The following is a 25007-nucleotide window of genomic DNA, read 5'->3' on the forward strand; positions in this document are numbered from 1 at the left end:
TTAATTGGCTGAGAGCCACTCGACTCGATCTGGTGCTGATTGCTCTGGCTTGGGTCATTAAAGTTCATCACTTTTGCAGTTGAATTTTTGCAGGTGAATTTTTGCAGGTGAATTTTTTTCAGGTGAATTTTTGCAGGTGAATTTTTGCAGGTGAATTTTTTGCAGGTGAATTTTTGCAGGTGAATATTTTTGCAGGGAAATTTGGAGGATAAAAATTCAGTGTCATAAATTCAATGTCTAAAAATACTTGAATTCTGAAGATACTATATTTCTTCCATAGTATTATTACCGTGTTGTTTGGAAAACACACTTAAAATCAATCCTTTGATTTTTCTGAAAATCGACAGTGTCCCTTATAACCCCGTGTGCCTTATGTATGAATTCTGGTTGTGTTTACTGACCTCGAAACAATTTTATGTGGTACACGACGCTTGAAAATCTGTCAAATGTTTTAGTGCGACTTTGCTAAGCTACGAACCCGCACCACTTGATGGATTGTCGGAGCGTTACGGCTATCGTAGGCAGGCGTCTCGCGGAGTGATACGTACTGTGCTTCAACATAATATTACCGTATTGTGTGTGTATAACCGCTTTTTATGTTTTGTGGATATTATACATGGTTATGCTGAGGACATGTCGGCCAATTTCCACTGGAAATGCCTTTTGGTTAAACTGTCAGCAAGGAATTTGCATTTCCACTGTTACATTTTTATATAACTTTAATGCACATAAAAAACAGCTGATAGGTTTGTAGCTTGAACCTATTTGCTGGAACGTTGAGGACAAGCAAGACACGAAGTAGGCAAAGTTCTTCATGTTACTCATGCATGAAGGAGACCTGCCTGGAGCCAAGTGTCGTTCCACCACTTGACCTCCGTCAGACTCTCAGTCAGGTCCCCCATAGCACTCCTTTTATTGTGGTTACATGAATATGCATAGGGTCATTAACATATAACATCTTACATAGGTATACATGTGAACAAAGAATACTGTGTGTGTGTGTATGTGTGTGTATGTGTGTGTGATTTGTGTGAGGTCAAGATGTGACCCTGTGAAGAGTCTAGCGGGTCCATCTGAACAAAAGGCTCTTATACTTAAACAGATATACGTGTGTTTGCTATGCCATATATCAACAAGAGAAGATACGGATCTATGCCAGAACACTCTGTAGAGGAGTGAACGCACTCTCCTCTTCATGCTACACAGAGTTGTTACAGACCTCCTAGGATGAGACATTCTTTCAATCTACAAATGATTATACACTTCTAAGCATATATGAGTAAATATTTCTAAGCATAAATGACAATGAACAATACAAAACCTAACAACAGCTGCTTGTTTAAGTGAAAATACATTGATGGGGTTTTTTTTGCACTAATAAAGTTGTGGAGTTGTAAAGTATTTTGTCTAGTGTCAATTATATCGTCAGTTATATTGTTATCGCAAATTTTCAAATGTTAATCGTGATAAATATTTTTGGTCATATCGCCCTGCTCTACTTAGCAATAATAAAAGAAATGTTCTTATATTACCATATTGTAAGCGATAGTAGCTAATGTACATTAATCTACATTATTAAAACAAACCAATATCACAATATCTGAGGATGTGTACTCTGCACTTAAAGAACAGGAGGAAGAATGTAACTCCTGTTACTTATTGTGAAACGACTCTTTGAGACTTTTTTCTGCCTGATCTCTTGTGATTTGTTTCCAAGCTGGAGGGATATCAGCAGGTATTGCATTAAATGTTTCAGCAAAATCATTATTGTACTGTACCATTATGAATTTCCAGTAGTCTGATGCTTGAAGGCTCACATCTGGAGGGATATTCCAGTCTGGAAAAACTCTCTTGTAATGCTTATAAGAGTGCCATTCAATGTTTGTAGCACTGCGAGTAAAGCGTTTGTCACTGATCACGTGAGATGAGCATATGTCAGTGACAAGTTTTTCTGTTGGGTACCACTTGTACTTCCCTAGACCCTGTGGCCGATGCAGTGAAGCAAAGTGCTCAGTATGTGCTCTTCCTCCTGCATCACAGGGAGCTTTGCAGAATGGACACTGTTTGCCACAACCAACCAATTTGTTGAAAAGCTCATTCTGGGGATTCATTTTCAGGTGTTTTAGTTTCATTTCAAAGTTCAATGTTTGGAATTCTGTTCTGAGATCTTGTGCCATGTTATTCACAGACACTGTGAGCCAGTCAGCAAACTGTTCCTTGTCAGCATTATTCAGGATCATGAAAGCACCAAGAGCATCCTGGGAAATGACCAGTTTATTACCAAGTTCTTTACAAATATCTTCAACAAATGTCTTCAAATCATCACTCTTTCCTCTTTGGGCCTTGTTGATTGCATCATTTATGCTTCTGATACATGACTGAAGATGTTGATCTTCAAACTCAAACAATGACATTGTTGAGAAATGCTCCACTATTTTGTTGAGTATCCATGTCTTTACATATGTCTCATATGAGTCAATATAGCTCATATAGTTTTTAAAATCATCCTTTGAAAGTAAATCCAGTAAAACTGAATATTGGAAGGACATTCGTGTGCTGAACTGCTCACATGTCTGCATTTCACCAGTGATATCAAGTCCCAGGGATCGACTGATAAAGTCTTCAACAGCAGGCTTCAAGCACTGGTTGGTGAATTCTTCTGCCTTCTTCTGACACTGGTCTCTTTCATGGAACACATCAATGAAATCATCACGAAACTTTTCCTTGTTTTTCATCAGACATCTGTAGGGATCATTTTCTTGGATAAAATCTTCGTGCATCTTCTGAAACTTTCTGGCTGCAAATCCACAGATGTGCTGTTTGAGAGAAACTTCAAACTCAATCTCTGTTTTAACATCTTGCTTGTTTTGTAGTTTCTCATCAATGATGTGTAGGATCTCCTGGATGTAAGTATCAGAATAATTGTTTTTCCTTTTCACTCTTTCTCTCACAGACTGAGTGCAGTCATTGATGATGCTGTCAGCCAGTTTTTGCGCAGCCATTGTGTGATCTTGAATGCTGAATAACTTGCTGAAATTATGTTTCATTTCGTTGTAGGATCCCTCATCTGTATATTTGAAAGGCTCTTTTCCACAATCCTGTAAACTTTTTTGACTCAATAATTCACATGCATGACTCCCCCTGTGTGACAGATTGATTCTCAGGCAGTGAGATACGTTGGTGAAGACATCTGTTGTCTTTTGTTTAGAAAAAGAAAGTTTCTCCAGAGTTTCACTCCACATTTTGTGAAATTCTTTTTCCAGTTCTGTGTCTCCCATTTGGATATTCTTTTTCCGGCATTCATCAATTAGTGAACAAACTGCCTTTTCAATCTCTTTTGTATGATTCTTCTTAATTTTATCAAGTTTTATCATTCCCTCTCTAATTTCTGCTGCTGCTATGAGCTGATTAAAAACACTCTTTTCCATTTCTTTTCGAAGGCTCTTTGCACTGTTTGAGAATTCCTCTTTGTATCCTTCGACCAGATAAACATGACCCTCTGTTTGCTTGAAATATTGTCTCAGATTTTCTAGAAGTCTTGTCTGCCATGTAGACAGCACTGTGGAGGCTTCACTATTCAAAGATGTGAGAAATTCTCTCATGTCAGAAGATTCAGATTTTGCTGCAAATGTACCAAAATTGGAAATTTTCGTTTCTGCATTTGTTGCCCAGGTGTACATTACTTTTTTGAATTCCCACTCCCATTTGTTGAATTCTGTGCAGAGTCTCATGTATGCATCAGCTACGAGGCTGTTTCTGAAGCTGAAGATGAAATTTTCATGCTTTACTGCAGTCCATAGACTTGTCATCCATTCTTTAAAATCCAAGATATCCTTAGCCGATGACTGACAGTTTCCCAGCAGTTGGATGATGTGTTTCTTGAGTTCATATACAGCCTCACTGTAGCCTGCATTGACTGGTGCCATTGGTGGGTTTCCATTCCAGAGTCCAGGAATGTACCAGTTCCCAGTGTCTGGACTGTACTCCATCACATCAGTGAAGCTCTTGTTCTCCTCTTTCTTTTCCATTTTGGCTGCTGCCTGGGTCATCTCATTCAACTGTTCCAGGAGCAGTTTCCTGTCTCGTGAGTTCTTCTCATGGGCTGAAACATCGGACACATTCTGGTGAACAAACACACATTTTGGCTTTTTGCCCACCTCCTTCATCCTGAGAAAAGCATGCACAACTATTTGTAGGATGTCCTTCATTTCAGTTGAATTCTCCATTGCAACATTGACAATGGTGACGTCACTCAGCCCCACAACAAGTGTTGCAAGCTCATTGTCGTGCTCATAGCTGTTGTCTAGTTGTGCAAGTTCTGGTGACTTTAAGCCCTCAGTGTCAATGATCAGCATGAAGTCACAGTTTAGGACTTTTTTCATGTCTTCATTGATTTTGATGAGCAGCATAAAGGCACCTCGAGTACATCGACCACTGCTGACTGCAAACTGCACTCCAAACATGGTGTTAAGGAGAGTGGACTTTCCTGTGCCCTGAACTCCAATAACTGTGACTACCAGGATCTTTCTGTTTGGAGACACCAAGTCACTGAGCTGAGAGAGAACATCACTCACCCATCTGAGAGGGATGTTGGATGCATCTCCATCTACAAGCTCAAGAGGAAATCCATCAAGCAACAACTCTGCACACAGTTTGGGCAGATGCTGCAGCTGTTGACGTGCTGGATCTGTTTGTGGAAGGGACAGTGAGGCTTCATAGATCTGACCCATTTCACGGAAGAAGTGTTCAGTCCCCAGTGAGCTGTTGGAAATTTGTCTGTCAATCTCTTTGATCTCCTCTTTGTTCTCAGAGTTCTTACATTTTTCTTTATATTTCTCCCGAAGTTCAGACAATTTTACACAAGACAGGTTATCCAGGTTCATTCGCATCCATTTTAGGAAATAAAACCTCTCTGTTCCTGGGCTTGATATTGCAATGATGAAACATGTAATAGCTGTTGACATGTTATAAGAGTTCTGCTTTTTCCTCAGTTGTTTTTTCTGCATCTGAAGTTCACTTCTGTAATCTTCAATATTTCTAGACTCGATATGTTGAAGTCGAAATTCTTCCTTCTCTAAGCAGGTCAGTTCTTTCCATAATTCACCTTGACACGGAAGCTGATTTTCTTTGTATTTAAGGATGTCTTGAATTTCTGCAGTGATGGCTTCTGCATTTGTCTTTGCAGTCTGGCACTCTGGAGAGTCTTCATCAACCAGGATTCCCAGTTCATGGGCAATTTCTGCCATCTGCTCTATTTGCATCTTTATCTTTGAGTTCTTAACTACATCTGTGATTGTTTTTCTTAGATCTTTTACCAAGTCTGCATCATTTTTGTCTTTTGTCTTAATAATTATGTTGTTCTTAGTCAAACCCATTTTAGTAGCTACTTTTTTCAGAGCATCTTTATTGAAGCTTTTGCTTTCATAGTTACCCACTAAGAAGATCTGGGCCTTGTGGTGTGGGTTGGTAAGTAGACTGCACTCAGAGTCCAAATGGTCAAAGAACACAAAAACTGCAGCAGATGTCTGGCACAGAAAGGAGTATTGTGTGTCAAAAGATTCAATGTCCCCACGAAGGTTAGCTACAGCCACTGGCTGACTGAAAATATCAATGTTTGTGTTTCCACAAGGAAGATACCAAGTAATTTCAGTCAGTCCGTTGGATATTCTTCTTGGACTGTCACCACACTCCATGTTGCGATGAACAAAGGTGTCATGGTACTGCTGAGAATTGCTCAGAAGTTTATTGAGAATCTCTGACTTGGACAAAGAGCACTCACCCAGTCTGACAAAAGAGATCATTGGAAGTTCAGAGAGAACAATTCTTTCTTCAATGAACCCCTTGGATTCTGACAGAGACTGAGGTCTGTACTTTTTAACAATGTCTCTCATGGCCCACAGCATGAGTGTGCACTGATTGGTGTCACGGCTGGGAATCAGCAAAGGGACAGAGAACTGACACATGGACATTTTGAGTGCCATTTCCTGCTGTACAAAACTATCAGAACCCAGAAAGAGAGCAATGATTATGTCAAGGGGGTTTAGCATGTCACCTGTGTTTGGGCTCTCAAACAGATCATCAAAATCTGAGTTTGAATCCTTTGATTCATCACCAGAGTCTGAATCACACATTAACTTAGCATTTCGAGCTGTCACATTAACCATCATCATTTTCTTTAGAAAAAACCATGGAGGGTTTGAGTTACTCTTCGCAGGTTGATCAGTGATGGTCTTCTCATCAATCTCAAGTATTCTGCCAAGTGATAGCTTCTCTCCGTAGTACTGCTTAATGTCCAGATCCTCCAACAAGTTTTCCTCCTTTGTCTCTGTTAATATAAACACAGAACAGAACATATAAAACAGGGTCATTACTTTTAGTTTTACATTTGAGGGATGTACTATATGGTACTAAACAGTACCATATAAAAGGCAGTGCTGTTCCTTTATAAATTACCATGGGATGTCAGATGAAAAGAGATGAAAGAGGACAAACTATGTGCCAAAGTGAGCAGTTAAAGCGGTCAGTATTTTCTTTTTTTTTGTACTTTTTTTTGTTCAGGCACAGCACTGGAACGACTGCAGATGTGCATAAGTTGTGGTGTGTATGTATGTATACATTATACATATATACACACACACACACACACACACACATATATATATATATTTATTTTTTTTTCTTTGTTTTGTTTTGCTTTGCTTTTTTACACACACACACACACACACACACACACACACACACACACACACACACACACACACACACAGGGATGCACATAAGTGGTCCGCAGGTGTGCACGTGCTGTCAAAATAAAAGACGCGCACCACATAAGAAGTTGCAACGCGCGTTCTCCGCCACTTTTTCGAAAATACGCACTTCTTTTGCAGTTCGGACTCCTTCTGACATTTCTTTGGAGGAACACCAAAGTAATTGCTTAAAGGAGCTTGCTTCTTCGACATCTTTGAGAGTTCTAAACAAATGTCTGTCCTCCTCCAGAAAATCTTATGTACGTAAATGCGCGTTGCAACTTCTTATCTGGTGCGCGTCTTTTATTTTGACAGCGCATGCGCACCTGCAGACCACTTATGTGCATCCCTGTATATACACACACACACACACACACATACACACACACACACACACACACACACACACACACACACACACACACACACACACACACACACACACACACGTACCACTTCTAATCCCCCCTTACTTGGAATGATTTCTGAATTGAGTTGGGCATGAACACCTCAAAAGCTGACTGATGTCTGTCATTCATGCTGGCCCTGGCATTGTTTTTATTATAATTTGTGCAGAAAGTTTTGCCTGATGTATATTTGAGGATGGCGTCCACTATATTTCACCATTTTCAGATGTGATTGTCTTTCTTGGAAGAATGTGGATAGCAGATTCCTTATTTAATTAGATTTAGAATTTACCTCAAGTCTTCATTTACCTGGGGCCCGTTCTTCGTACTACATCCAAGATCAAATGACACATCCAAGACCAAACCATCGCGCTAACCGTGAGCTCGCTAATCCGGTTCCCCGAACACACCTGCTGTTGACGATCAGTACAGCTGGATGAAGTAATGTGAGATCACTGGGTGTCGTAAAAGGGGCTACGCATCGATAGTAGAAACATTGATCGGCAACCCTCTGATTGGTCGGCGAAAATGTCGAAGGAGCACGCTCGGTATTTTCCGGCAGCAGAGCAAGAACTCTTGAGTGAGGGATTTCAGGAGTTTCAGAGTTTAATCAGAACGCAAGGGAACACTGCAAAGGCTGCAAAAGCAAGGAGAGAGGGCTGGCAGAAAGTTGCTGACAAATTAAACTCGTAAGTAATTTAATAATAACAATAATAATGGAGTGGATTGATATAGCGCTTTCCAAGGCACCCAAAGCGCTTTACAATGCCACTATTCAGTCACTCTCACATTCACACACTGGTGGAGGCAGCTACAGTTGTAGCCACAGCTGCCCTGGGGCAGACTGACAGAAGCCAGGCTGCCATATCGTGCCATTGGCCCCTCTGGCCAACACCAGTAGGCGGTAGGGTAAATTTATTATATTACACTATATTATCCAATAATATATTACATTATATCATATTATGTTATATTATATCCCCTTTCACATTAGAGCCACAACAGGACCCACTAGAACATGGGAACAAGTAAAAGTGAAATATAAGAATATTCTACAGAATGGTAATATTTATCACTTATATTGCTTTTAGTCTCTTGGAAAGAGACCCTGAAATAATCTGTTTGTTTGTTCATAACAGCAACCAAGAAAAGGGCAGAGCAAAAAAAAGACAGGTGGTGGTCCTGCACCCCCTCGTCAACAAGTTGGTTAAGTAAATAATACCCTCACGGGAATATCGATATCTCTCAATGAGCACACTGTCGCGCTGAGCTAAAGGATCCTGTCTATCCCGCAATATACGCTGGATTCTGAGGACTCTCCTTATCAATCTTGCACCTTCCGCAATGGGTGGCTCACGTAAACGGACAGGACATGGCTGCAACAGACTTCCCAAATCCACCTTCGCTTTTATAGCCGTGGTCTCCCATCTTGATTACACGAAGTAATTTCCAATTACTACTCTGAAATATGTATTACATCTGTAATAATCACATACATGTAATAGAATGTTAATAGTACATTTCCCTTTTTTAGGAAATGACCTGTATGTATCTGTGTGAAATCAATAAATGGATCAGGTACTGCATTATCTTTGGTTACAGTGATGTTATTTATTTATGGTGAAACAGTGGTGGAATATCGCTGTTGCTTTCGTATAAATGAAGCGGACATACCTGCGTGGCCGCGATCTAATCCTGTTTACATAAAGTAAACCTGCTCCCGAGCAGGTTTACGCTTACGGCTCTGTTGCTATGGCAGCAAGTCCCGGATGAGCTTCGGGGAACCGAACGATCCAAGATCAGGCGAAATCGACAACAATCAAATCCAGCTAACTTACTTAGCGAGGTACGAAGAACGGGCCCCTGGTCTATTCAGACACATCCTCTTCCTCTATAATCAAAGCTGAGTTCCAAAGCCTCCAGGGTTGTCAACTGTTTATGTCTGCTGTGTGTTTGTGCTCGTTTCTTCACTATGCTAAGAAACGAGCAGTGTTTGACACTTCTGACCCCTTTAACCTCCACTTTGACTGCTTAGTCAAATTGACCAGAACAATGTCTATGTAAAATAAATATGCTACAGTATTTTTAACACAAATATCTGTACTTCTACTTAAGTACAGAATGTCTGCACTTTTTTGTCTATTCTAAGTATTTTGTGTATTGCTTCATTTTTTAATACCTATGACGCACCTCTTTTGCTTACCTTTGTTTCCAGGTGTCTGAACAGGATGGCTTTTGGAGTCGTCCATTTCTTCAGAGGCTGAAAAAGGTCCTCTGGTCTCACGATCCTGTGTGGAGCAGTTCATGTAGTTAGTCTCAGTCTCTCGCTTGCTGCAAATGTAGCAGCAGGACAAAAATTTTTTAAAAACGTAGGAATAAAAAATGCTGTTGTTAATGGAAAAATATTACAGATCATTTTGCTTAAAGCTACAAGCAGGCAGCAAGTCAGTTTGTACAGTTCTGCAGAACAAACAATAAATCGTATAAACCTGATTATTACCAGCCATATAACACCAGGCTGAACATGGTGTTGAGAGAAGAATGTTACGTTTAACAAATGCATTGCTAGTGTTGGCTTTATTTTAAAAAAACAATTAGAAATATTTTAGAAAATACATCAAAATACAATTACCCTAGAAATATTATCTTATATACACTTATTTTATGATGCACATCATATCATTTTTCCTCCATTGTGTTTGCAGACTGTCATCCAACTGTTGTTCTAAATTACTCAGGCACCGTCTCTGAAAGTGATGAGAGACAAGTTCACAGAATTCAAGAAATAATTTCAATATGTTTATATCTTCACCAGATAATAGAACATGAAGGCTTTTCTCTTTCTTTTTGCTTTACAGGAAAGCCTAAAATATAATTCAGCAAATAGAACTATTTTTTTTAAATTTCTTTGTTCTTTACTACTTATGTTCTTTATAACAAAGCTGAGTAAATTCTTTGGAATTTGAATTCAAGTGGAAATAACTTTTATTTCCTTTTGTTAATATTATTTTATTACGACATACTATGGCAAGTGGCGTTTCAAAAACAGCTGGCAGTAATGTCCTATCAAGAGCTTAATTTTGATCAGTGTTTCCAGCATCTTGTTGAATCTATGACATGAAGAATGTGACTGTATCATCATTGTGACCACAAAGGCTTTTTTAGTGTTTTGTGGAGGTATGTAAAGATGACAGGAGAGGTGTCAATATGTCTCACTCCAACTTCTTTATTAACGGCTTCACAACAACTCCACATACAAAAAGCGCCAAACCTCCACCTCAACACTTCCCTTAAACCTGAGTGGAACCCCCCCCCCCCCCCCCCCCAACACCCAGTAGGGTCTCTTTTTAGTCCAGGACCCTGGGCCTAAGCGAACGGCCAGAACGACTGAACCTGGGAGGGAGAGAACTGGCAGAGGAAGGTCCATCCTGTGAACGAGTCTGGTGTAGGCAAGCAGGAAGGGCAGGAGGAATTTCAAACGCAGCTGGTTGGGGGGGTGCTCCTGGGGGGGAAACCAAATTCAGTTAACCCCATGGATGGAGGACGGCCACAGCGGGAGGTCCTCTATGAAAAGCAGCCTTTCTTTGTTGCCAGTGGGCGCGGCCGCTACAGAGCACTGGCGGGCCCATTTCCCTGGGTCTTAAAACGGCAAGGCGGCAGACAGCGTCGTGCCTCTGCTCCAAAACGCCGATGACAAAAACACAGCCCTTTCCCGTGATGCCGCCGTGCAGCGATCCCAGCCACCATCGAAGAGTCGGAGGGCCCCTGGAGTATAGAGATTGACAGACCACATGACTTTCGCACATTGCATGCCGGGAACTCGTGGCAAAACAATCCAAGTACCGCATCAAATGCAAGCATTTGCAGCACCGAAAAACGTTCATTCTCCGGTTCCAATACCTTCTTGCTTTTTCTTTGCCCCCCCAAAAAGGTATGTACAAAACAAAGGAGAACAATGTCGGTCCGTACAAAGACAGACGTGATGAAAAGTCAAAGAAAAGATACGAGGAAAAAATCAAAGGAGGAAAAGGGTCAGACCCTTACGAGCACACAGAGTGAACAAAATACGTTAGCGTGCTGCCCAACTTTCACCACGCTCAGATTTATAATCATACGGTTCTTGGAGTGAGTGCATACACTCATGAAGTTTAGTAACTTCAGGTCACTGCAACAAGCCCAGGTACAGTTTACCGACGGATGGGTACAGGACCTTGAAATGCAACATGTAGAACGAAAGACCATCGTACGAACAAAGGTAAGTTTACCAGTCTCACAAATCGTCTTCATAAATACACATTCGTTAACCGTTTATTAATAGGACCTTTGAGCTCAACGGTAATTAATTATTAGTGGAAATAACTTCTGGTACGCATCACAGAAATGTAGCAATGACAATAATATTGTATGCTGTAATCGTACTGGGCAATTAGTGATACAAAAAAAATGTTTTATCCTGTGAATAAAAGTATATGTTTTTGTCAATATACCAAGGTAATAACAGAAGCCAAACGCAATATTGTGTCAGGACAATTCACTATTTATGCACAATAAACAAAGAAGCATAGCGCGACAATTTCTGTTCAGCGCCAGACTTGCTTGTAACCTATATCACCAGTTATGTTAAGAAAAATGACGCATTAACTACAACAGCAGACTGACCTTCGTGTAAATGCTTGGAGCAGACTAACATGTGAGCTGAAGTGTTCTGGGACGTTATATTTGATCTTTGAATGGCTGCAATCCAGGCCATCCATCGGCTCTTTGTTACTTTGGAAACATGACGTCATCAGTGCCCAGTAAGGACAGCATGCTCTCCATGAGCTCGAGAGCGGTACCATCGCCCAGGCCTGCGAGAGAGAGAGGAGTGTCTCGATCCGCTCAGCGTCATAGAGGGAGTAACGCCGCAGCAGTAGCGCCTTGAGGGCGGTGTATTTGCCTTGGGCGGGCAGGGTCCCGGAAGAGAGTCATCACGCGGCAGGTGGACAGCGGATCAAGCGAGGCCACGACATGGTGGTATTTCGTATCGTCGGCTGAAACTCCACGAAGAGCAAACTGAGCTTCTACGTACACAAACCATGAAGGAGGGTCGAGAAGCCAGAAATCCGGCAGCATAAGTGCCACAGCAAACACAGCCATCGGTGGAGGTGGAAGTCCGGCGGCAGCCGATGCTCCCAGACCAGAGCTGGCTTCGTCTTCGAACCTTAGCATGTTCGCCGCAGGGGTCACCAATGTGGAGGTATGTAAAGATGACAGGAGAGGTCTCAATATGTCTCACTCCAACTTCTTTATTAACAGCTTCACAACAACTCCACATACAAAAAGTGCCAAACCTCCACCCCAACACTTCCCTGGGTGTGAGTGGAGCCACCTAGTGGTCCGCCACAGTTTATCCTTTCTGTGCTGCAAAAGGGCCAAACACAATGACCTGTTTGTTTTGCTTACAAAATGTAAACCTAATGTAAATTCACTGGTGTACTATATAAGCAACAATACAAAGAAATTAAAGTTTCATCGCATCTTTTTTCTATTGGTGACAAATTGCATAAACAGTGGCAAAAGTATCATAGAGGGGCAGTGGACAACACTAGGCCCTCTGGGTGTGCACCTGTATTTGGGTGGAAAGCCTAAGGCCAGAGAACCAGCAGATCTAATTTTGTCCATAAGTTAATGTGTTAATACATATGAAATGAAAGAAATAAGGTTTGATGCTCTGTAAACATTTTGCTGTAAATTATTTTATGTACATGAATAAACTGAAACATATGGAAGCCCGTTTCCGCCACTAAAAAAAAAAAAAAAGATCCATAACTCGAAATTTCGAGTTATTTTCTCGAAATTTCGAGTTATTTTCTCGAAATTTCGAGTTAGCGCTGCCAATAAGAAATCTACGTGGCTGATGTCATTTCCTTGTTACCCGGAAGGATATGGCGCAAAGGGGTGCGCACTCAAAACTGGATCGTGTCGTGAACTACTGTATTAACAACAAATGGCGCCAGGTTCTTCAGTTTTGAATGCCTTCCTACAAATGATAACTGGATAAAAGGTATATAAAAACAGTGTGACAGCGATTGTTACGTACAAAGTTGAATAGAATGCAACGTCAGGGTTAACCAAAGGTACCTATAAGGTTTCTGTTACACGCTAATGACACCTGTTACGTCTGATGAAACAGACGTTTTGCTGAAAGCATGCGTAATAAGTGTACAGCACTGTATAAAACAAAATCACAAATCACCCAAAACAGGGAATATGACTGACAACTATATAAATAAGGAACAAAACCAATAAAACTGTAACCAGACAACTGAGAAAATGTGGGATTGACTGTATCATGATGCTGATTGTAGTTACAGTGCAAATGGACACTTAAAAATGCAGTTCCCACTTCTCCACCATAGTCAGAGCTCATAATGTAGTTAGGCACAGATACTTTGATGATAATATGGTGGCTTTATTTTAATTTTGTAATTTTAATTTACATCCTTCCTTACAGCATGGGAGACTTGACTGAATTCTTGAAACAAAGAGAAGTCTCTGAGGAAATTATACAGACCTTGGAGAATGAGAAGGTACTTAATTCCAACAAGATAATGGTTGAAATGCAACTTTTCCTCATTGTTCTTAAGTTAAAAATAGGATTGTATTTTCAAGGCTGGTTGTTTCAATAAATTAAATTATTTTTCCATCTTTAGATTGATGCCAGTGTCATAAGTCTAATGACAGATGAGGAGCTGAAGACTTATTTGCCATCATACGGTGATCGTCTAGCAGTATTTGGATTTTGCAGACGGAGGGGCAGCAGCCGCAAGTCAGCGCTTTTTGAACGGCTGAAATCCAAACTGTCCAAAAGAAAATTATCTGAAGAGGATGGCAGTAGCACACGGCAAGAAGAACATTCCCAAACAACCCATAAAAGAAATGCTCTGAAGAGAAATAGAAAAATAGAAATAGGATGGATGCATTATGATGAAGACACTGAGGTTTTCAAGCAGGTTAGAGCTAGACGAGGAGGAGGAACAAGAAAAATAGACATTTGCAAGGATGCCAAGAAAAGGGACATATTACAGGTAGCAACAGGCCTGTTCTTTCCAGATGGAGGAAACATTCAGGGGCCCTTAACAGATTTTGACTGTGATCTGAAGGATTATCAAGAGATGATAGTCGATGATGCATTGACAGTAGGAGAACTTTATCATGTCACAAAACTTAATATCCTCAGGTTCTACCTCACCACAAAGAAAAAACAAAATGACAGCCTTCAGAGCTCCAACCCAGGTTTGCATCCATCTTCAGAAATTGAAGCGAGTCCTCAAAACCAAACCTCTTCTTTTACTGTCACTACAGTCCAAACATCTGCTCCATTTGAAACAATCAGCCATGATGTGACATACATTGAAGACACTCCAAATGATAACCTTCCACAATCTTCTTCTCTAAGCGCTAACACTTCTCACAGCAGTGACATTATTTTTGTTGGCCCCTTTTCTGACAGTGAGCGAATAAATTTGGATGACACCCTGATTTTTTCTCCACAACCTGGTCCATCCAGTGAGAGAGTGAGGAGAGTAGTGGTGGTCCACAGAGGGCAGGTAATGTCAGAGCTCATTTCACATTTTAGTGATAAGGACCTTGAAGATGTCGACATCAAAATCCAGGTCTTACTGCCTGATGGAACACCTGAAATGGCCCATGACGATGGGAGAGTGTGGGCAGAATCATTGCATTTGGATGGGTTAGAGAGAAATATCTGCCTGTGAAAATTGCACCTGCCATTCTGGAACAAGCTGCCTTTGGATATGTAAAGAGTGATATTGTGGAGAATTTCCTTAAGTTCATACCTGACTCTGAGCGTACAGTGTTAGAGGCGTGGCGATCAGACTTTAGCACCGTGGACCAAGAAGAACTTATAAACATACTTGATAACCACAGCTGCAGAAAGATACCAACAGCCTGCAATGCCACTGAAGTCCTATTGGAGCTTGCGCACAAAACACGTGTCCAAGAGCCTGCCTATGTTATTGAACAGTGGGCAAGAACACTCAGCACTGCATGGGAAAGCCTTTGTGATCTATCTTCAGTTTATGAAACCCTCCAACCAACTGTGAGAAAAGTTCTCAAGTGTCTCACTTTCCCTGAAACAATGACGGCTCACCAGAAGCTGATTCAGAAATATCTAACTACATATGTGAAGAATGCTGAGAAGGAACATTTGTGTTTGTTCCTCAGGTTTTGCACAGGTTCAGATTTACATCTGGGAAAGAACATCATCATTGGGTTTAACGAACTGAAAGGTTTCCAGAGACGACCTGTGGCACACACATGTGGTTGTGTACTGGAGCTGTCGATAAATTATGACAGCTATCCTGACTTCAGATCGGAGATGAACAGTGTGTTGGAATCAAATGTGTGGGTTATGGACATTATATAAAGGTTTGATTCACGGACAATGGCTTAAAAGCCATTGTTGTTTTACAACAGATTATATTTGAGTTGTGAACTAAGACTAAAGTGTTCCCATGTGAATGTCACAGCAAAGGTTTCAGGTGTTTAAAAACTGAGTTCCAAGAAAAAGTATTTGGTGAAATATCACTGTAATGCAATTTGAGGTACTTCTTTGTGTTTCTGTGTTTTCCTATTACAACTGAGGCAATATTTTTCTAAACACTTGTGAAATGCATTTCTGCAGAGGTCTCAGAGTGGCAGTCTGGAGACCATTTATAAGCATTCCCATTTCCTCAGTCAGCATGTGTGCATGTGAACAATGAAAGCAGTTTTTCCACCTTTTATTCAATTTTTCTATTATTTGAATCCAAAATCAACTTTAAAAAATGCATTAGGTTAATTTTAATTTGTCAAATTTTATTAATGTAATGTCACAAGATGACATGTATTGTAGTGGTTCACCAGAAAATTTGAGATTGAGACCCCTGCAATATGTAGTATATAGTACATGTAGGAGATATATGCAATATCTCCTACATGTTTTATCATCGTGCACACATTTTACAGTTTACAAGTCAGGTTTTACTATATCATTGTATTTTATTACAGTTATGTTTGTACAGTTCTGTTTAGCCATCTGGGTTATGGTGACTTTTGCTAAATTAAATGGCCATAAGGCACACCTATATGCTTTTATTTTGGATTTCTGTGAAATCAGCAATTGCTTAGCTGAAGGTTGATTTTTGGTTGGCTTTTCCTGATTTTTGTAATGGAAAAAAACCCTTGTATATCATAGCCCCCTTTTTCAAAACTGCATAGCCGATGGGGTAGTTATTTAAAAGATATTTTCCTATATTTCTGTTTTCATGTTCGAGCCTAATGTATTTGCTTCATAGTGGTTTTAGACCACACATTCTTATTCTTTAATTGTAGGATATTGTTATCAGATCTTGCCATATTATCCTCAATCTCTTTTTACTGTCCCATTCTTTTTGTATTTTTAATAATAATTGAATTTTTGCAAAACATATTGCACATTTTTGTTGAGTGTATTGTGTTTTTTTACTGCTACATAACCAGATATTTCAAAACGTCAATAATTACTCAAATAAAAAGAAAGGTGAAAAAGCATAGTTACAAAAAGTTGAAATCATAATTCCAAGGTGACATGCGCTGCATATCCTCCAAATAGCAGGTCTAACAGACATTATGTTTACATTAAGTTTTAATAATAAGGCTTTTAAAACAAAAAATTGGTTTGTTAATTGAAATAAACCATCCAAAAAAAAATAAATCCCTCCAAAAATTAAATACAATTTTTATAGCCTTTTTCAATTGGCCCTGTTTGTGAAATACATTTTCAGGCCCTCAAAACCCATGTATGTGTGCCCCAAAAACGACAACCATATTAATAACTCATAAAAGTTTACAGTTTAAATATGAAAATACAGCATTAAAAATGCATAACGATGTCTAACCTTTAAGGCAAAAGCTCCAACTCAGTAAGCATCAACTGCCTTAGCTTTACATACAGATCCACTGTATGAAACACATCATCTGAGAAGTCCAGGTTATGTTCTGACATGAGTTCTACACAGAGATGAAAGACATCCTCTTCACATGGAAAGTCTTTGAACACGCATTCTTCAAGGCAGGCTTGAAATTTGTCCATATTGAGATGTTTGAGACAGTCCCTCACGCCATAAATGTCTGGGAGGGCATACATAAAAGATGGTCGGCCATGAGGACTTCGGGAGTTGTGGACTGGGCGCATTCTGTGGTCATTCCAGGCCAAAGCAACTTCATTTAATTCTTCCTAGATGAAAACAAAATGAACAAAAGAAACATTTTTAGGCATACAGTATGAAAATGTTAATGTACAAAAGCACAACTAACTTCTACATTGATTTTCTTAGCTTACACACCATTAATGTAGCTTTGAGCTACATTAATGATATCTATCTGTATATATACACACACATACCTATATACATACACACACACACACACACACACACACACACACACACACACACACACACACACATATATATCATGAACAGACAGATACTTATTTACTTAGTTTTGACCCACCAAAAATGCTAACCGAGTACAGAGAGAGGCCTAAACACATAAATAATCAATGTGTTATAATGTATAATTGTGTTCCTTGATATATATGTGGAATTTTTTTTTTTAACAAAACAGTTTTTTTTTAAAAAAGCACTACTTTTCACCTGTACTTTAATATATCTGATGTTTCTATAATATACAAAGGCCGTGTGAGTTGTTACAAATTAAACAGTTACAATACATGTCGGTTACACAATCACCTATGTAAACTCACCTGTATAATGTGAAGAAAACAGAACTGGACCAATGATTTGTCCAAGAAAGAGTCTGAGAAGTGGCCATCCTCTCTTAGTTTGTCAAATAGTTCAATCCAGTACTGGATACACTGGCTTCGTAAGATTAGCCACCATCTTTCAATGCGTTGATTTCCTGTACTTGCTCCAAATATGACGTGCTCTCTTTCTGGTTCATTGTCTGTAAAGTGCAAAAATGTGAGCCACATGGACGTTTTCTGTTCCTAGATCTAATCTCACTCGATCAGGGCAACCACCTTGTTGAATCACGGCATCCATGAAGTAGCCAGCAATTACTCTCGGGTCATTATTTGTCTTGTAAGCGTCTAGCCATATTACACTCCTTGAAAAGCCGTCAATGCATCCACTGATTGCAATCCCAAATGGCTTCAGTTTATCGTAGCCGTCGATATGCCACACATAGTTGGGGCCTCTGCTATGATACACTCGCCTCCGCAGTCGTCTACGTGACCTCAAATCCACACCTTCTCCATCGAATAAACGGAGCAGAAGACGAACGGTTTCTCTGTCAGTAACAATGCCATTCATCCAACACTTCTGGTGCATCCAACGATACCCATGACACTGTCCTGAGGTTGCCAATTGTGCTTGTATAAAAGCTGCCACCTCTCCCACCTCTGTTTTGTTCTTTCTGCGCCAAAGTCGGTTGTTGTGTAAAATCCTTTCAAGTGTACGGAGGCTGATAGTAATGCCATGTGATTCAGCTAATAACGCAAGAATCTCCTCATTTGTGAAGCCACGCTTAAAATACTCAGCAATTTGTGAATTCATGATCCGTATCTGTAATACTGTTAGCATTTCTGTAGCATTTGTAGCTGAGGGCTTCAGCTTCCGGGTAACACGGAAATGACGTCATTCACATAGATTACTGATTGGCAGAGCTAACTCGAAATTTTGAGAAAATAACTCAAAATTTCGAGTTATTTTTCTCATAATTTCGAGTTATTAAGTCGAAATTTCGAGAAAATAAGTCGAAATTTCATCCATCCATCCATCCATTCGCTACCGCTTATCCTTTTCAGGGTCGCGGGGGGCGCTGGAGCCTATCCCAGCTGTCATAGGGCGAGAGGCGGGGTACACCCTGGACAGGTCGCCAGTCTGTCGCAGGGCTAACACACAAGGACAGACAACCATTCATACTCACATTCACTCGCACATTCACACCTAGTGGCAATTTGGATTATCCAATTAACCTATCCCCACAAGCTGCATGTCTTTGGACGGTGGGAGGAAGCCGGAGTACCCGGAGGGAACCCATGCAGAGACGGGGAGAACATGCAAACTCCACACAGAAAGACCCCGGCCTGATGGTGGAATTGAACTCAGGACCTTCTTGCTGTGCGGCAACAGTGCTAACCACCGTGCCACCATGCTGCCCCCTTTTTTTTTTTAGTGGCGGAAACGGGCTTCCATAGAAACATAATGTGGAGAAAATGTGAACCTTTTGTACTTTGTTATTAAGTCACACATATCTTTGAAACAATACATTGTTGCTATGCTAAGCATCAAAACATTTCTTAATTAACCTTAAACAACTGATTGGCTGACCTGGAATCCCTGTTACCCATAATATCAAAAGGCATTAGACATGAGTGGAACAAGTCTGCAATATTTTTAAAGAAGGTATTTTCTTTTCAATAATGTTTGCCCAAAGTAACATTGAGGATAATTAATATTTATTGAATTACATTAAAAAAATAATTATTTATCTATTACATATACATAAGCTTGAATGACAACCCTAATAGCACTCCAACAGTCCTAGCTACCCGTAAGTAGAGCTGGGCGATAGAACGATAACGATATGTATCGCGATATAACTTTTTCTCGATAGAAAAATTAAACTATCGCGATAGACCTCGCCGCTCTTGTCCTCTTTAAAAAAAAAAAAAAAAAAAAAGAACAGCCAATCCAAATTACGTAGAGCAGAGCCGAACCAATCACAGCCGCAGCTTCACGTCACGTGACTTGTTACGTACAGCACAAGTGCCAAGCCGCACATGTGTATTTGTTTGGGAAGCAGCCAGCGGGTAATGGAGGAAATGAGTGTGCCGACTAGAAAAATCAACCGAGCGTGACCGAAGGTTACCGAAGAGAAAACAGATGATGGTTCCAATGTCGGAGAGATTGTCGAACGGAAGAGCCATAGAAGTTCGGTAGTGTGAAGGTATTTCGGCTATTTCAAGTCTGACAAAAAACAGAGTAGCGCGCACTGTAAATTGTGCCGAAAGCAAGTCTGGAAATACAATAAACTGGTGCATGCGCTACGTCCACACGTACCCGGGTATTTTTGAAAACGCAGATTTTTCTATGCGTTTGCACCTTTCGTCCACACGTAAACGGCGTTTTTGGTCACTGAAAACGCAGATTTTTGAAAACTCCGTTTTTGCATTTACGTGTGGACCAGAAAAACGGAGAAAACGCAGCGTCAAAGGTGTGCGCATTTTTTGACGTCACACTGTGCGCCACGTTATTGTTTCGGTGAAATGAATTTCTACAATACTGTTACTGTTAATTCTACTCTCTGCAGTGTTTAAATGCTTACATATACACACAGTTACTGTCCCTCCACACATACGACTCGGTTCTGCTTCTATGCCCCAGCTTTGTTTTCTTTTTCCCACCGAGGCTTCTAGACTTCTGATTGGCCAACATTTCTGCACGGTTAGGAATCTAGCGCCACCTGCTGCTTTGGCATGTTCATAGCAGCGTTTTCCTTCATTTCTCCCTTTATGTGTGGACGGAATTATTTTTTAAAACGAAAACGGAAAATCTCTGTTTTCAAAAATACCCGTGTACGCGTGGACGTAGCCTCAGTCTCTGACTGGAAGCGCTAATTCGTCATTCGGCTTTTGTCAGACTAAAGTAACTGTTAAAACTGTTTGAAAAGCTCAGCTATACAACAAGGAGAGATTGAGAATTTCCTTTTAGTTCTCAGTTCATTTGATATTGACAAAAGTTAGTAAATTTTGTCTGTTCTTCTGTAAAACAAACTAAGATTTATTTTTAGAATTAATATTTTGTTTCTAAGTGGAATTGACAATTTAGTCTGTTTCGTTTGTTCTATTTTGAAACTTAAACGCTTTAGCGGCTGCTTTTGTGTAGTTTGCAATATTTGCCTTTATCTATCTGAAAAAGTCTCATGTTCCTTAAGTACATCTACCCTGTTGAACTTATTATGGGAAATAAATATTTAAATAAAAACAAGCTGCTGATTATTTCACATTTTACTTGTGAGCAACGGCACATTTAAATCTTACAAATATAGTTATTTGGCTTATATCGTGATAGATATCATTATCGCTTGAAATGAAAAAAAAAAAACCCATATCGTGATATGAAAAAATCTTATATCGCCCAGCTCTACCCGTAAGTGACAGAAACACATGGTTCCTCTTAAATTTTCTCCTGCAGGAACGATTCAAAAAACTAAACTTTTACTTTGAAGGCAAACCATGTCTGCTTCTGGGTTGTGTCACGCTCTTTGGACGAGCGTAAAGAAACACATGCTTCAGTGAGCAGATTTGAAGTTTTCATGTCGTGCACAAAGAGTCAGCCTTTAAAGAATGAATTTTAATGTGCTAACACATATTTAGGTGTGTTACGGCCCTTACCAGGGCCTCCTCCTCTAGTTGCCCTTGTTTGGGTGTGACCTGCTGTCTCTCTTGCCTCAGGTGCCACCTTTTTTCTATACAGCTGTCTCCCATTAGCAATTAGAAGTATTTAAGGCCAGAGAAAGGTGTGCTCTAGTGCCAGAGAGCCATGTTGGAGGCTGCAGCTAGTGAGCTGTGTTTGGTGAATGCTTGCTCCTGCTCGGTGGAGAGGAGTGTGTTGGGTGACTAATCCTTTTTTACGTTTACTGACCAACGCTTGAGTTTTGTTTGTTTTTTTCTTTAAATGGTGATAGCGGCTTGTCTGTCTCTTTTAGTTCAGTTATTAATAGAAGCAGTAATAAAACTCTTTATTTTAACCATTTTGCCTCCCTCTCCTTTTTTTGACCCTGACACATTTTGTTACTTCCTCTGAATCGAGTGGATACCTTTGTCCATGACACATCACTAACATTCGTTGGACGAGCATAAAGAAACGCATGCTTCCGTGAGCAAATTTGAAGTTTTCCCATCGTGTACACAGAGTCGACCTAGGTGTAAGATTAAATTTTTCATTGTACACCAGAGGCGGAGCCAGACATTTGAAACACCCGGGGCTTAGCCCTGAAGGGTAGTGTGCATGTGGGATTTTTTTTTTTTTTTTTGGGGGGGGGGGTTAGAAATGACTGAAAGATTAATTAATTGAGTTTTGTTAAAAAAAAAAGAATGACTTCATATAGGGAAAAATATATATCACATAGGCAGGACACCTTAAACTAGTTTTTTAATTAAGCAGCAAGGCAGAACAAAGTCGGGGCTGTATCAAGACACGAGGACTAAACCTCAATTCAACCAGACCCAGAACTGATCCGGAATTAAAACAGGACTACAACAGTTCAGGACTACTGAGGACTTAACCAAGACAGAACCACAATCAGAACTAGATGATAGTAGCACTAAAAATCATCATAGACCTGCACTACACTTGTTTTTTTAATTCTACCAAAGTCCACTATTTAGATTGAGAAAAGTTTATATAATTATTTAGCCTTGTTGTGCAAACAAGCCTGCAGAACTTAATAAATACAGAATTTGAAAAATAGCAAACCTAAAAAGAAACACTAGGTACGAGATACATGAGTACCTATGATACGGTGATACTTTTGGTAAACAACCATTTGACTAACATGTCTGTCTCACCTGCTCTTGTTCCATCTCTGTTCTGTCCTCATTCTCCTCTCTCTCTGTTCCTCTCTCTCCCTCTTTGTGCTGACAATCATTAAATATACAGTTGAAACCAGATATTTACAGATCAAAACAGATACACTTTTTTAATTGTAACATCAAATCAGACTAAATGTTTATTTTTTTTTAGATTGATAAATATATTATTTATCAATAACATATTTGTTAACTTTAAGAGTAAAGAGAGAAACTATTTGTATTTCTTGATTGTAAATGGCACCAAATTGTATTCATAATTGAGCCACACTTATGGAGCTCCACAATTCTTTTCCAGGTGTTTTGGTTGACATCTCTTGATTTTCCCATGTCACAGAAACAGGCTCTGTGTTTTGCCTTATATGCATCCACAGGTGTGCCACCAATTTACTCACATGGACTCTACAAACCTATCAGAAGCTTCTTCAGCTCAGAATGGAATCGTCTGCAGTTTTCTTATTAATTAACAATAAACTTAGTGTATATGTACTCCTAAATTTGATGAAAGTGATAAAAAAATAGACAGCTCTGTCTCTCTTTATTCTGACATTTAACTAATTCAAAAGATATTTCAATATTTATTTATCCAAAACAAAACAGGTTTACTCTAAATTGATGTTGTACAGTAAAAAAATGTTCTTGTGTTTTCCATAAAGTGTGTGTAAATATCTGGTTTCAACTGTGAATATACTGCTGTGTATTGAAGTTCCTCTTGTTTTGCATAGGAATATACTGAACAACATACAAAGCATAATATATAAAATAACATCTACCAGAGTTTTTTTCTTTGAAAGACGCTCCTTATATCCATTCTTGTATATCAGTACATTAGTGAAACCGATTTATTTAGCCGTGGAGGGAAACAACTGAAAATATGAAATAAACACACGTAAGCTAAGACTCTCTAAAGAAACAGCATTGTTGTTGTTCGGCTTTTCATTTCGCCATTTGTTGATTCACTTGAAGAGCAAGTAACGTAATATGGGTCAAGCGATCAGTTTGATATCAATCTTTCGTGATGCACCGTCATATTTACATTATTTGTACAGTACGAATGATTTGTTTTGGTACCTGGTCAAACTTAAGCTCTCCTTAGGATGACGTTTGATCACAGGGGGGGGAAAAATCCTAGTCAAACCTCTAAAAACGAAACTTTGGAAAACCAAGCTCTATGTGCGTCGTGTAATAACACACACAGCAGACAAAACAACAGCAAAAAGCCACCCACCTTTGTATTTTTCTCACAATGAAGCTCTCCTTTTCTCCTTCATGCAGTAGATTTACATGAAAACGTTTCCTTTACTGTAGCGTGAAGCACATTTCACTCGCGTTCTAGACCACTCCTGTTTCTATTTGTCACTGTCACTACCCGATCCGTACCGGTGTTGTGCCAAAGTAGTTACCCCCGTCAAAAATTGTTTCCCCATTCACGGGAGCGCGCAAAGTAGGAGGAGCCACTTGCCCAGCTCCGTTCTGTACGCTACTTGTCACTGATCTGCAGTCGACGCGATAAAGAGTAAAAGCTGGAAAACAGCAGACTCGATGAATTTAATATTAGTTTCGTGATATTGTAATGTACCGTGTGGAAGACAGTTTACCTTATAATGTACACTGAAATAACCTGCTGGAAATACTTTGTCTAGAAAAAGACTTTGATACTATAATACTGTAAAACCAGATGCGATCATGGAAACACGTCGCTCTCCAGTGAATTTACACTCGGTTTACACTTTGTAGCGAAGCTATCACGAATGAGTTTATTTGCAAAATCAATCTCAGTATAACCAATAAGTACAGTAACTTTGGAGAAGATGTCTTATTCACAGCAAAAGTTATGGAGGGATACAGATTTTATCAGGCTGTATGGCATCGGCTGCCAAAATGTGTGCCCCCCCCCCCCATCTGTAATCCATATTGCCTTTGCCATCACAAAGGGTATATTTGCCAAATAAGTCACAGTATAACCAATAAGTACAGTAACTTTGGAGACCATGTCTTATTCACAGCAAAAGTTATGGAGGGATACAGATTTTATCAGGCTGTATGGCATCGGCTGCCAAAATGTGTGCCCCCCCCCCCCCCCCCCCAATCAATAATGCACCTTGGCGTTGCTATCACGAAAGAGTTTATTTGCAAAATAAATAACAGTATAACTAATAACTACAGTAACTTTGGAGACCATTTGGTTTTTTTAGACTTCTTAATTTAACATCT

General features: G+C 39.8%; 1 protein-coding gene across 1 annotated transcript; it reads right to left on the reverse strand.

Moving 5' to 3' along the window:
• Positions 1–1501: 1501 nt before the first annotated feature.
• Positions 1502–24161, reverse strand: LOC145426239 (up-regulator of cell proliferation-like). The gene is made up of 3 exons (XM_080299833.1): positions 24022–24161; positions 9357–9441; positions 1502–6325 (listed from the first exon to the last, which is right to left on the reverse strand). Exons 2-3 carry the CDS (start codon positions 9400–9402, stop codon positions 1653–1655), a joined length of 4719 nt encoding a protein of 1572 aa, XP_080155959.1. The 5' UTR covers positions 9403–9441; positions 24022–24161; the 3' UTR covers positions 1502–1652.
• Positions 24162–25007: the final 846 nt, after the last annotated feature.

Source organism: Astatotilapia calliptera, chromosome 3 (genome assembly GCF_964374335.1).
Source record: "Astatotilapia calliptera chromosome 3, fAstCal68.1, whole genome shotgun sequence".
NCBI classification, from domain to species: Eukaryota; Metazoa; Chordata; class Actinopteri; order Cichliformes; family Cichlidae; genus Astatotilapia; species Astatotilapia calliptera.

Coding starts and splice junctions, on each gene's coding strand:
- LOC145426239 (XM_080299833.1), bottom strand. CDS start 9,402: ATGGACGACTCCAAAAGCCATCCTGTTCAGACACCTGGAAACAAAG. Junction 6,326..9,356: donor TCAGACACCTGGAAACAAAG/GTAAGCAAAAGA, acceptor TTATATTAACAG/AGACAAAGGAGGAAAACTTG.